The sequence below is a fragment of the Ursus arctos genome, unplaced genomic scaffold (genome assembly GCF_023065955.2).
Source record: "Ursus arctos isolate Adak ecotype North America unplaced genomic scaffold, UrsArc2.0 scaffold_2, whole genome shotgun sequence".
Classification (NCBI taxonomy): Eukaryota; Metazoa; Chordata; class Mammalia; order Carnivora; family Ursidae; genus Ursus; species Ursus arctos.
In genome coordinates this window covers 39,403,388-39,416,114 of record NW_026622874.1, presented here as the reverse complement: position 1 = coordinate 39,416,114, position 12,727 = coordinate 39,403,388, and the positions used below count along the sequence as shown (strand labels likewise).

The following is a 12,727-nucleotide window of genomic DNA, read 5'->3' as shown; positions in this document are numbered from 1 at the left end:
AGCTCCAAGGATGAAGGCAGTTCTGCTGGGGGCAGGCGGAGGACCTCACAAGAACACTTTTCAGAGGAAGAGAAGCCGGGGCTCCCTTCATAGGCTGCTGTCTTCCAACTACTGGCTGAAGGGAGAAGGTGGGTGGAGAATTCAGAAGATTCTGGACAGAAACAACATAAGGACTAGTTGGGGAGATAGCAGGGGCTAGAATTTGAATGCGCCATGAACCTCTACTAAAAATTTTATTAACTCCAACTGCTTTAGGCTAAATTTGTCTGATTTATTGCAAATTATAAGTTTCAGAATCATTACAGAAGTCTGGGGATTCGGAGCATGACACATTCCGGCCCCCACTCAATTCTTCGGGGCCCCTGACAATGGACTTCACCCGGTTTGACCTCCCAGGCTCTGGGAGCCAGTCTGCACTTGCTCTGGGCTCAGCGGGGCCATCTCCCCCACATCTGCCCTCCCGACTTGCTCCTGAAGAGGGCTATCACCTCCCTGCTCCCAGAAACCCTGCCTAAGGAAGAGAAGGAAGTCTCAGAGCAGGCTCACAGACCAAGGTGAGGGTACAGAAGGAAGCAGCCCCCTGCCCCAGGGGCTGTTTGTCTCCAACAACCAGTCAGGGCTGGGCCTACTGGGAGGCACAGACTGGCTTCATCTGCCCCATCTGTGGGGGTTTTCTTCTTGAGTTTGTGTCCCTGTGTTTACAGTCTCACCTTCTTGGAACAAGGGCCGGAGAGGAATACCTATGTCATTTGCATGACTCGTAGCTTCCCCTGACTCACTGCCCTTGGAGATGAGGAGAGCCACAAGCCTGGGTGCAACACCTTGGCTCTCAAGTCTACATTCACTCCCTTACTATCCACTAAAAATGCTAGACTACACATTCAAGGGGGTGTCTGCTCCCCTCAAGTTCATTTCCTCTGTCCCTGGCACCTCCCAAGCTCCCAGGTGGATACGATCCCACCACGTTCAGTTGCCCTGCCTCTCACTGGGGGGCCAGGGGCAGCCAAGGACAAGGGTACTCGTCTCTACCACACAGCTGATAGGCTCTTGAGTGGCTGGACAGATTTTTTAGGTTTATTCTTCTTCAGTTACCACGTCAGTTGGACACTGAGGTTCATATTCCTAACCTGGTAAGAATGAACAGTCCTCAGCTATGGCCACCAGGGTCGACCATTCCTGACCATTGTCAGGGGGTGGCCATTGTCTACCTATTTCTTCTTTGGTCTTTAAGTCCTTAAGCCTCCCACCAGAGCGACAAGCTGCTGGGATCTCCCAGGTGTGAACAGCAAACTTTGCCACATGGAAGCCCAACCTCACCCATTATTTGCACAAAATAAACAATTGTCATCAATGCACTGAGCCTTTCCTAAAATAAATGCTTAGCCTTCGCAATTAAATTACAGATAAGACTTCAATTAATGAATAATGAGTGGTAGTTCTTTAGGGAAATTAGCTTAAATCTGGTCTCCAGTGGAAGTACCTGCAATGAATCAAACCGGGTTATTCAAATGTTACCTAATAATGGACTTCAGGGAATCCTCTAGAACGTAAAGATAAGACTTACTGGGCATTGACATACTGGTTGTCAATGTGTAAATAGGAACTTCTCAGAGGGTTTAGCTAATCAGCGTGAACTGAAGAATGCTTCCAGGACTATCTGTTGCTCCAAGTACTCTTGTTGCTTAGGTATCCAACTTCTCAGGTCATCTATCTGGCAAACTGGAAAACCTTTTCAGTGCTGCCGGTGTAGTAGCCGGTTGGACCACCTGGAGAGGGAGGTGGAGGAGGACAACGGAGGGTGAGAGGAGAGGCGCCCCCTCAAATCGGGTGTCTGTTGCCTGGATAGAACCCTATCACCAACGTGTCTCATCCCTTGGACTTGTCTGAGTCCCCGGCTTCTGGGCTCCAGGCTGGAGCTGAGGCCCCTGGTAGTGCACCGAACCTCAAGGACTGAAGGTTCTGGGTTCGGCTGGGGTCTTGGCTAAGGACCCACAGCCCAGGCCTGGGTGGAAACCCCAAATCTCCACCCTACGGCAATTCTGGCTGTGCCTCAACCCCCAGCCACAGGCAACCACCAGACACAGACTCTTTGCCTCTCGCTCTGCTTGGAACATTCCTAAGGCAGGCAAAGGAAAGTGTTCTAGGAAAGAAACCTAGAGCCTTCTTTCTTTTCTACAAATGCTGACAGAAACATGATGTTGGGGTCTCATCTCAAGCTCAGAATGTCTACAACTGAACTCACATTTCCATGTACACTTGCTTCTTCCACATTCCCCATCCCAGTGGATGGCAACACCGGAAAACACTTTTCAATCCAAAAAAAGTTTTTCTGGATTCTTTCAGATCTCATCCTGTAGCCAGCTGGTCACCAAGACTGGTCAATTCTACCTTTGGTCTTGGAGTGGGTGGGAGGAGACCTCCAGAGGTTTGCAGGCACTAGGCCAGCACCTTCTCTCCTCTGTGTGCCCTTCCTGGGTCACAGGTTGCTTTGTCTGGCTCCCATCCTGTCACCTGTGCCCGTGGACTCTGCCACCCTGTGTCATCAGTGTTTGGGACAGTGGTAGCCTTAGAAAGGATATGGTGTATTATGCTGCTCTCAAGGAGTCCACAAATTAGGTGAGCAGAGAAACAGTCCAAAGAAGATCACAGAAGCCTAGAACCACATGAGTGTGCATTTGGGAGAGAGAGCTGGGGAAAGCTGAGCCGAGGGGCAGAGGCTGGAGCTCACTTAAAACAGAAGCAAATAAGAGAGAGAGAGAGGAGCAAGTAACATTTGGTAGGCAGTCCTGGCATTGGGTCAGAAGTTTTAACATACATACTGTAGCCAGGACAAGGCACTGCAGTCAGAAGACCTAGCTTTGGAACCTACATCTGTCTCTCACCAGCTGTGTGGTCTTAGCCTTACAATTTCCTGTTCTGCAAAACAGCCAAGATAACACACCACAGGGCTGCAAGGATTAAATGAGCTAATACATTGGGCATGCTTAAACGGTATCTGGCACACAACAGTTCCCAGTAAATTTTACTTTATTTAATAATAATCCTCATAAAAACTCTCTGAGATAAGGTTGATTCATTTATTCACTCGAGTGTGCCCATCTAGGGATCCGGAGATCAATAAGACAGACCCAAGGGGCTTCCTCACAGCCCCGTGTGGGAACAGACGAGGAGAAAGACTACATAGCATGGTGGGGTGCAGAGTGCCAGGGAGCAAAGGGCTGTTGCTTATCTAATTCTGCTGGGGAGGGGCTGGTCATGCCTCTCAGGTCATGTTCCAAGTGGGTCTGGAAGGTTCATCGAGGTAAAGGCAAGGCAAGAGGTACTCTCGCTGTCTTCTGGTGTTGGGGCTGGGGGACAGACGTTTCTGAGTTCGGTGGACTCAGACTGGTGAGTGAGGGGGCTTTGGAGCCAAGTCATAGGCAGCCATCACGCCACATGGAGGGGTGGGCCTCTGCTCAACAGGCAGAGGGGGCTGCTGCAGCGTGAGACAAGGGGTGACCTGAGCAGTGGCCGTGCAGGGGGAGCAGCCCTGGGAGCCTGGCGAAAGGCCAGCAGGAGGGCAGAGCTGGACCGTGTGAGTAGAAAGGAAGAAGAGGAAGAAGTCGGGCCCAGCAACAGGGTTCCTCACTCCTTTTCCTCAACTCCCTTGGCACGAGCAACCTGGACATGAACCTCTCTGGCAATCCCATGGTTATGTAAGTAAACAGAAGGTTCCCGACCATATGTCTTTAAAACGCGGATGTTTACTTCCCAGAGGAGCGCAGCCCAGAAGACTGTGGAGGAAGCTGGACATGTCAGCGGAGCTCTAAGTTGAAAAGAGAAAAAAGACCAGAGCCATGTGTAGGTTGTCTTAAAACCAGGTTGTTTATTGGCACGTACACACCCACACTCACACTCATCCACACCCACACACCCATCCCTGACACACTGAGCCAGTACAGTACTGAGAAGGGAACCGACGAGATACAGGAGGCTGGTGAGGGCGGGGTCGGGGCACTGGCGACTCTCCAGGTAAAAACTACATCAACTGTGAGGCAAGGGAGACTCCAAGATAACAGCTTTCCATCACTGTACGCACGAGTTCTCCTGCCCGTCAGCTCCCTGCAATACTTCCCAGGATGCCCTCAATAGACCCAGGTACATGGCCAACCACGACAGGGTGAAGGTGCGGAGGAGAAGCTGGGGCTGAACTTCCCACTTGGCTAGTCCATCAAAAGTCCCCTGACGCAGTCAGATGGCCTGATGGTCCCCAACTCCACTAATCTTAGGAATCCGGAGTTTCTCCACAATCTTAACATCCACGACCCAGGGATGGGGGCCTTTTCTCTCCATCCAACTCAGAACGCCGCCAGCTCCACTTGCAGCAGCCTGCCAGCAGGGAGGGCAAGGAACCATGAGGGAGAATCAGAGCGGCTGCTTGCTGCGCCCACGCCCGGGGAGCCCACTCGGCCCCACCATGGGTGGACCTCCTCTCTACTGAAAAACAGCAGAAGGTTCCAAGCCCTGGCATCGCCCCAGGCTCCATCACTCCTTCTGGCCAGGGTGCTCTGACCCACTATCCCACCTGCTAGCCAAGCCCCTGCTCAGAACCCAAGTCGATCAGGTTGCAAACCAGCTGCTCGACCACCTGCAGGATGGCTGGGCGCGGGCGCTTCTCCAGGACACGTGCTCCAGATACTTTTCCTCTCTCTCACTGGGGTCCATCAGCTCACCCTGAACTCGGGTGCCAAACACTTCCAGGCTTTTTGGCAGGATGAAGAAGCGGCTAAGGAGGAGGGGTTTCTTGGGAATGACATTCCGACCAAACCAGGACCTGTATCCCCGAGCCCCAGTTGCCACCATGCTGCTGAGGAAAGCAATGAAAATTATCGAGGCTGGGTGGGTCTCCAGAATTTCTGGAGGAGGCAGTCCCTGCGCACCAAAAGAGCCCTGAACAAGGGGTGGGTGACTTAGGGGCAAGCAGGAGAGTGATGGGCTTCACCAACATTGGATTTCCTGGACCTGGGATCAGACTCACGGAAGGGGAAGCTTTATTTTCTTCCCAAGAGATCAGGAGAAGAGAGCCTCACACTACCTTTTCCCAAATCTGATTTGGAAGTCAATGTATCTTCAATCCATCCATCGTGTATATTCTTAGGGGCTGGATTACTCAAGAGGTGGGGCAGAGGAGGACAGCAAGGGAGGCAAGACTGGGAGCAGAGTGGGCAGTGCATGGGTGGCTCTCTTCTGTCCCAAAGCCAAGACCCCACACGACCCCCCAGCCCGGCCCCAGCAGCAGCTCCACCTTACAGCTGGGGCATTCCGCCAGCCTTTGGGGCTTATGGCTAACACAGGCCATTGGCTCTCCCTCCAGCTGGCCGGCCTACATGTCTCACTGGGCTGGAGGGCTGAGGGTTTCCCCATCCTTAACCTTGGCTCAAAGCTCAGGGGCCCATTTCTCTGATTCTTCCCCAACTCATGTTTGGGATTCATCTTAAGCAAGGGCCTGGAATCACCACCTTAGCCTTCCTCCCCAGCCTCACCATCCTGAGAGAGAATGGGGCTTTCTGCAGCCCCTCCCAGCCGCCAAGGAGGTCCTGGAGACAGGAGCGGCCCTTGTGGGGATGAGGTGGGAAAGGGGTGATGCCGGGTGGGCCGAGGCCAAATGTCAGACAGCCCGGATGTAGGCAGGCACCGGAAGGCCCAACAGCCTGAGCAAGGCAGAGTCTGAAGTGCCGTTTTCTGGGAAGGGCCATCTCCAGTCCTTGGCCCCGCGTGCTGGTCTCTGGTGGAGGTCGCAGTCCAGACCAGGCTAGGTCCAGAAGAAGGACCGTGAAGTCACACCCCGCCCTGGGCTGTTGCTGTCCTGTCCCTTTGGCAGAATCCCAAGCATGGACAACCTGGACACCCAGCCACAGCCACAAGAGACTTACAAAGGACACACGGTGGGACTCAGGGTAATGGGATGCCGAGGGGATGGATGAGTATATTCTGAGATCCAGGGCAACTGGAAAGTCACGGAGGAGACTAGGAGCCGTGAGAGGACGGGGAACGAGCAGGAGGGGCCAGGGCCGGCTGAGCCTGCGAAACACAGCCGGAGGACGCTGGCCCTGGGGGCCGTGGCTAGTCCCGAAAGGCGGAGAGCATGTGTCCGTAGAGATAGTGGGAGCGAGCTGAGAGAGAGGGAGGGAGAGAGAGAGGAGTTGCGCGGTGAGCTGGGAGTCGTCCCGGCGGCCAGGGGGTGCAGGCGTGAGCGGCGAGCTTGCAAGCGCCAGGCGCCCCGGCGGCAGCGGCGGAAGCGGCGGGGCGGGGGAAGGCCGGGCGGGGGGCGCAGCGCGCGCGAGCAGGGGCCGGCGGCGGCGGGGGGCGTGCGGCCCGGGCCCGGCCCACTTACCCCGCGCCACAGGCACACCCCCGCGAGGGCCGGGGCGGGAGGCGGGGGTCAGCAGGAGTAGGTCCGAACCGTGGAGGGCTCCAGTCTCGGCGCCCCCGCCGTCCCGGCTGGGAGGAGTCGGCGGCCGCGGGAGAACACAGAGCGGCGGTTAGTGCGCGCGCTCCGAGGGCCCGCCCGCCCCGCCGGCCCGGCGGCAGCGTGAGTGCAGCGGCGCGCGCAGGCCCCTCCGGCGGCCCGTCACTCACCCTCCGGCGTGATCTTCTTCGGCGGCGCGGGCGGGGGCTGCAGCGGCCCCAGGCTGGCCACGCGGAAGGCGGCCGGGAGCGTCTCCGCCGAGGCGCCGAGGAGGCCGCCGTGCGGGTCCCGCGGCCGGAAGCGCTTCCTCCAGGACGGCGCGCGCCGGAACACCTTGTCCTCGCCCTGCACGCGACACGCGGAGACCCTCACTCCCTGCCTGCGCGAGGGCCCCCGCGGCCGCTTCTAGGGGTGCCGCTCCCGGCCCGCGCGAAGGCGGGGGCCAAGGTCACCTCCCCTGTCGGACCCTGTCTTTCCCTCTGTAGACGGATCGGGCTGAAGGAGACGACTCCCAGGGGCCCTTGCAGGCTCTGCGACGCCCGGTCTCCAGGTGGGATGGGGTCCCCGCTGGTCTGACCTGTCACCACCCTGCAGCATCCTGCCCAGCCCCGTCATCTCAACCTGGGCGGGGAAGCCCACTGACCTTTCAAGCATTTCCCCCCCAGCCTCGTCCCATGGGAAGTGGGCAGTGCCCCCCCCCCCAACGCCTCCTGCCTTCACTCTGGCTTCGGTCCAGGGCGCTGGAAGCGCACCCGGCCACGGAGACCTGGCTGCCATTTTACTAGCTCCGTGTCCCTGCACAAGTTAAGGGACCTCTCTGAGCTTCGGTTTCTGAAAAATGGGAAGAACATTATCCGCCTTTTTCTCAGGCTGCCTACCCCTAATGGGATTAAGTGAGAGCACCTTGTGACAGTGATGGGGCAGGTGGATGGCCCATCAGAGGCAGGTTCCTCCAAAGGCCTCTACCACCTACCAGCTGAGTCTCCAAACTATGTCTGCCAAAGGGCACCCAGAGCCACAATCCTACAGGATGCCCCTCTACACAGTCCTCCCCACCCCACCCGGAAGAGCCCACTTCCACCCTGCTTGGCAGCCATGTCTAATCTCCCGCCACCCTCAAGCCAACCCTGGTGTTCTCAGAACAGGTGCAGGCCGAGAGCTGCCAGAGGAACAAAGGACACTAACCCACCAGTTCTTGCCTCAACAACCCCTCCCAGTCCCAAGACCTAGGGGTTTGCTGCTCATGCCCTGAGGAGGCCAAAGGCTCCTATCACTCTTGGCACCATGCACCTCTGTCCCAGCACCCACCCCAGTATCATTTTTTTCATGTTTTTACAAGATTATTTCATTAAGCTCTCCCTCTCCTTCTCCCTCAACCCCACTCCCTCAACTCTCTCCCTCTCACTTTCAAATTCTATGCTCCACAGGACAGAGACCATGATCTTTTTTGTTCCAACAGGTATATCCCCAAAGGCAGTGCTTGGGAACACAGTAGGCCCTCAATAAATATTTGTTAAATGAATGGATGGCAGCTGGCTTCCTATGCAAGCATCCCATCCGTGAGTTCATCAGCAACTTTCCTCATCACTTTTATCCACTCCATGATCCTGCCCTTAACCTAGCCCAGATTGCTTTCCCTTTCTCTCTCTCTCCCTCCTTTCCTGGTTCCCTCTCTCTCTCTCTCCATTTCCACCTTCAGCCAACCCTAAGACTTGTGTCTGTAGCACTTGTCCCCTAATAGATGTTCTTCCTGCTCCCCTCCTCTTTTTCCTGGAGTCCTGCTCTCCATGTAGGGGGAGAATCAGATGCAAGGGCCTTGGAGCTTGCGAGGGGAAACTGAGAACCAGAATTGACAGAGGAAACACTTCAAGAGATAGCTCAAGGTTGCTGATGGCTGGACAGGAAACAGTCTCCCTGGATCTCTGAACTCCCCTGCAGCACCACCACCAAATCCCACCCTATTCCCAGCACCTGGCCTTCGACTTTGAGCTTTCTGAAAGAACCAGTCCTCTGTAGCCCCACACCTAGCTGCATCCCAGAAATCCCTCTGTGCTGCCAAGATGACATCATCTACTCAATAACCCCACCCCAATGTCTGAAGCCAGAGAAGCTGGCTAGCTCTGCATGCTTCTAGAAGGCAGCAGGATATAGGGGAGAGAATAGGAATCAGAAACACTTGCTCCATCCCTGCTCTGCCACGCATCGGCCTGTGACAGCAGGTAAGTTACCTCTTTGAGCTTAGTTCCTCATCAGTCAGTCCGATGGGATAATAACCCATCCCCCATGATGACTGTTAGCATAAAACGAGATGTCTGTCACCACTGTACTCCTCTGCCTGGGCCAATGCCTGGCCCAGAGTAGGTTCTTCAAAGAATATTTTTGTAAGGATTGAAGGAATAAATAGCTTTCTAACTAGAAAGCACCAGGCTAAGATATACAGACATCATGTGTCTACGCAGCATCAAAGAAAGCCAAGATCCTAGGTGTGGGGGAAGTAAGAGGAGGATGCACATAGCAGGGGCATTGGGAAAACTAAGATCCCGGAGAGTGGGGACAGCTGGTGGGGTCTGGCAATGTATCTCCTTGACGGGAATATGTACACACACATACACATGTATATGACGTGTACGTGTAAATAACACACTCCCAATTTCAAGGAACCTCTGTGAAGAAAATACCCCTCCACAAATTCTGTGTATTCCTGGGTGTGTCCTATCCACCGAAGCAGGGCAGTCACTCCACAAAGGTGGACTTCAGCCTATGAAACCTAACTCAGAAAGACTAATTGATACATAGGTAACACGAATGGTGTCCCAAAAGAGAGGCCCAAAAGTCTAAACAGAGGCATTGGTCGGGGCAGGGGTGTGTAGAAAGGGAAGCTACACAGGCCATGGAGATCAGAAGAAACAGACCTGATTGAAGATGGAGACACTAAAAATAAGTAATCTGGGCTCTTTCTTAACTTGTTTGGAGCCAAGGCAGCCAAGCCTGACCTGACAGGCAAAGGTAGGCGAGGCTGGTGATCGAAAAGTGAGTAGGGAGAAAAGGACGAGGAGGAGGGAAGGGGGAGGAGAGAAGGGGGAAGAAGAGGAGTGCTGAGGAGGGGCTGCATTCTCAGGAAACAGGTACTTTGGCAGGCATCTCCAATGGGAGCATTACAGCTCAGGACTCAGTCCAGCCTAAACTCAGGGAAAGGCCTGACAAAACCCAGGGGAAAAGGCTGGTTTTTCACTGACCAGGGGGACCAGAAGAGGAGAACCTTAACTTGGCTTGAAGGTGACTCAAGAATAGAACTGGAAAAGAAGCTGTGATGATAAACGTCTGGGCCAGGGTGTCAAACTGCACGGCCGAACAAGCAAGCAGACCCTTCATTTAAGGACCTCGGCACAACGCGGACCTCCAAACAACCACGCTATGACAGGATGGGAAACCTGAGAAGCAGGCTGGAGTCATGCTCTGCCAAGAGCACTGAGAGATGGGGTCTGAGAAATGAAAAAAAAAGGTGTGATCCCAAAGAGATGGCCTTTGGGGGGAACCTCTGATTCTACGTAGTTAGGAGGGTGGCAGGGCACAGAGTTGGAAGGTGCTAGAAGTATAACATATAGGAGCCTTTCGTTTTTGTACAAGGAGTTTCATGGAGACTTCTCTAGGCCTATTGCTAGGCCTGGCCCTGGCCCTCCCCCCCCAACTCTCTGACTTCATCGCCATCCCCTCAGCTCTCCTCTCTCAGACCACCCCACCAATCATCAGCCAAGGAAGGCGCAACTCATGAATTTCAACCCAACGAAACAATAATGCCCAAATCCAAAGGCCCCTAATTCACAGCCAAGTACTCACATCATCCAGCTTCCGGTCTGTGCCCAAGGCCAACAGGTTGTTGAACTCTCTCTCCATCACCTGGCGTGCCTGGAGTCCACAGGGCGAGAGACGGAGAGATGGGAGGGGTATAGTTAATGACCTCTATGCCATCTTGCTCCCGTTTCCTAGGGGCCCAAGGGCAGAGGTGGGATTTTCAGTGCATTTAACCCGTGAACCCAGTTGCTGCTCCTTCACGCAAACCTCAGGGTCCTCTTGGAAATGAAACTGTAAACCTTAGGATGCTTTCACAAGGAGCACATTAGAAAAATGTAACTTTGTACAAAGTAGGACCATAGAACGCATGGATACGTGGGCTTCATGTATTGGGGGAAAGCCCCACATTCTGTCTATACAGCAAAATCATGCCTTCCTACCTTTCTGGAGCGGTAAATAAGCATGTAGACCATGGGAAATATGGATTTAATTTATTTAGATTAAAGAAACATATTTCATAAGGCTCCACGTCAAAAATTTGAATCAGGAGGACTGCTCAGTCATAGATGTTGGTGGCCCTTAGGCCGACTAGCGCCTTGCAGGCCCTGACTCAGCCTCCCAGGAGCTGAACTCAGCAGGAGAATTGGGAAATGCCAGAAACAACGAAGCTTTCAAAACTGCCATCAGATATTTTTAACCATTGTTGATGAAGAATTCCACCTTGGGTCAGCTCCCACTCCCTCTAATCGCTGGGCTAAATGGACCAGTCAGGAAAACCAGAAAGCTTAGCGAGCACCAGGGAGGTCTCCTGCTGCTCTTCGCAGATGCACTGCTACAAAACCCGGACACATTTAGAGACAGGAGACCAACGACAGAGAAGAACAAGCCCATTTCTGGGTGGAAAATGTTAACCACAGAGCTTCGTAAGGACCGCCTCTGTCCCTATTGAGAACGTAATATTCTTCTAAGTGATGGGAAAGGAGAAGCACAGTCTATTTCCAAGTATCCAGATGACACCGCTCCTCCGGGTAGTGAGAGGGGAAGCTGACACTAACCTCGGAAACGTCTCCCCAAGCCGTGGGAGCGGCAAGAAAGCAGAGGAGGTCGGAGATGGGCACACACAGAAAAACCACATGGGGGGCACGGGATCTCAGCGCTTCTCAGAGAACAGGGCATCTGTGCTCTCCGTTCTAACTGGTCAGAGGGGTCACCGCAGCGGGCCCATGGGACACACTGGCCCTGCGTGATGCCCAACACCCCCAAAAGACCAACACGCCACCCAGAATTACGAGGCCACACAGCCTACCCTCACATAAGCCAACACGCATCTGCTCCCGGAATAGCTTGTGTGGCTCTAGCGGCTGAATTTCAAGGCACCTGACAGCTGCACACAGTCCAGACGAGGGCGGCTAAAATGATCAGGGCACGGAGGCGCGTCTATATGAGGAAAGCCTAAAAGAATTAAGACCACTCTGTCTGGAGTGACAAAGGCTTGGGCCCCAAGGCAACACAATCAGAGTTGATGAAATGAGAAAGGTGAGGCTGGGTCAAACCCAGCTAGTGCCCTTCCTTCCCCAGCGGGAGCCTGACGGGGGCACGTTGGGGACAAATAAAATCAGGAAGTTCTTTGCACAACAGGTAGTACTCCTAGAGTCCATTACCCACAGGAAGCTAGAACGGCCAAACGTATAAATAGGTTCAAGAGAGTTTAGATATAGTCTCGGATGACAGCTCCATAGTAATTATGAAATGTAATTTAAGGAGATGTCTCATCTTTTGAGCTGTTGACAGGGAGACAAAGCCCTGGCACGGAGAGGCTCTGGGCTGTGTTATTTGGTATATTTAGTTTTCTCAAGCCTGGGAGCCCAGGAGCAGATCCTTAGGATGGGAGACAAAGGAGACAGGGGGCTCTCTGATCCCCTCAGACCCCAAGGCTAGTTCTCCTCTAAGAAAAGTCGGGTCACAAAAGCAGAGTGAGGAAAAGGCAGCCGCAGAGTCTCAAATGTGAAGATGGGGTTGGGAGAGGGAGGGGGTGCCCACGGCAGGGAGGGGATGAATGCAGTATTGTGGGCCTGGGCTGGGTGTGCTCTCTACGTGAAGGACCCTGGTTCCCTAGGCGGCTTGGTTGTGCACTGGGACCACTTGGAGGTTTGAGGACATGGTGATTCCCCTCTGAGACAGGCCCTCAAACAGTCCCCCAACAAATCCATAAACCCATGTGTGTGAGCGGGAGAGAGCTGGAGAGTGGGGCAGAGGGGGGGCCTGAGATTGAGGCTGACTGATGACAAGGATGCCCACCTGGGTATTCTGCGTGGGGATCTGGAGGACCAGGGCCAGCGTGTTGTGGTCAAAGTTCTCATCCAGGGCCAGCAGGGCACCATGCACGCCGCTCTCCTGCAGGTTTCCTGCATAATCCCGCAGCCCAATGGACTGGACCCAGTGAACCACCTGGTCGTTGGTCCAGACGAGCACATCTGGAGGGCAGAA

The 12,727-nt window shown here is 54.3% G+C and overlaps 1 protein-coding gene across 1 annotated transcript in view; it reads right to left on the bottom strand.

Moving 5' to 3' along the window:
- Positions 1-3,841: 3,841 nt before the first annotated feature.
- The window catches only part of PPFIA4 (PTPRF interacting protein alpha 4), a 49,723-nt gene continuing 40,837 nt past the window's right edge, over positions 3,842-12,727 (bottom strand). Inside the window, exons 27-30 of the mRNA XM_044377729.3 lie at positions 12,539-12,714; positions 10,286-10,354; positions 6,619-6,793; positions 3,842-6,152 (exon numbers count right to left, since the gene is read on the bottom strand). Of these exons, the coding sequence (XP_044233664.1) occupies positions 6,103-6,152; positions 6,619-6,793; positions 10,286-10,354; positions 12,539-12,714 (470 nt within the window). The 3' untranslated portion in view covers positions 3,842-6,102. The remainder of the gene's footprint in view (positions 6,153-6,618; positions 6,794-10,285; positions 10,355-12,538; positions 12,715-12,727) is intronic.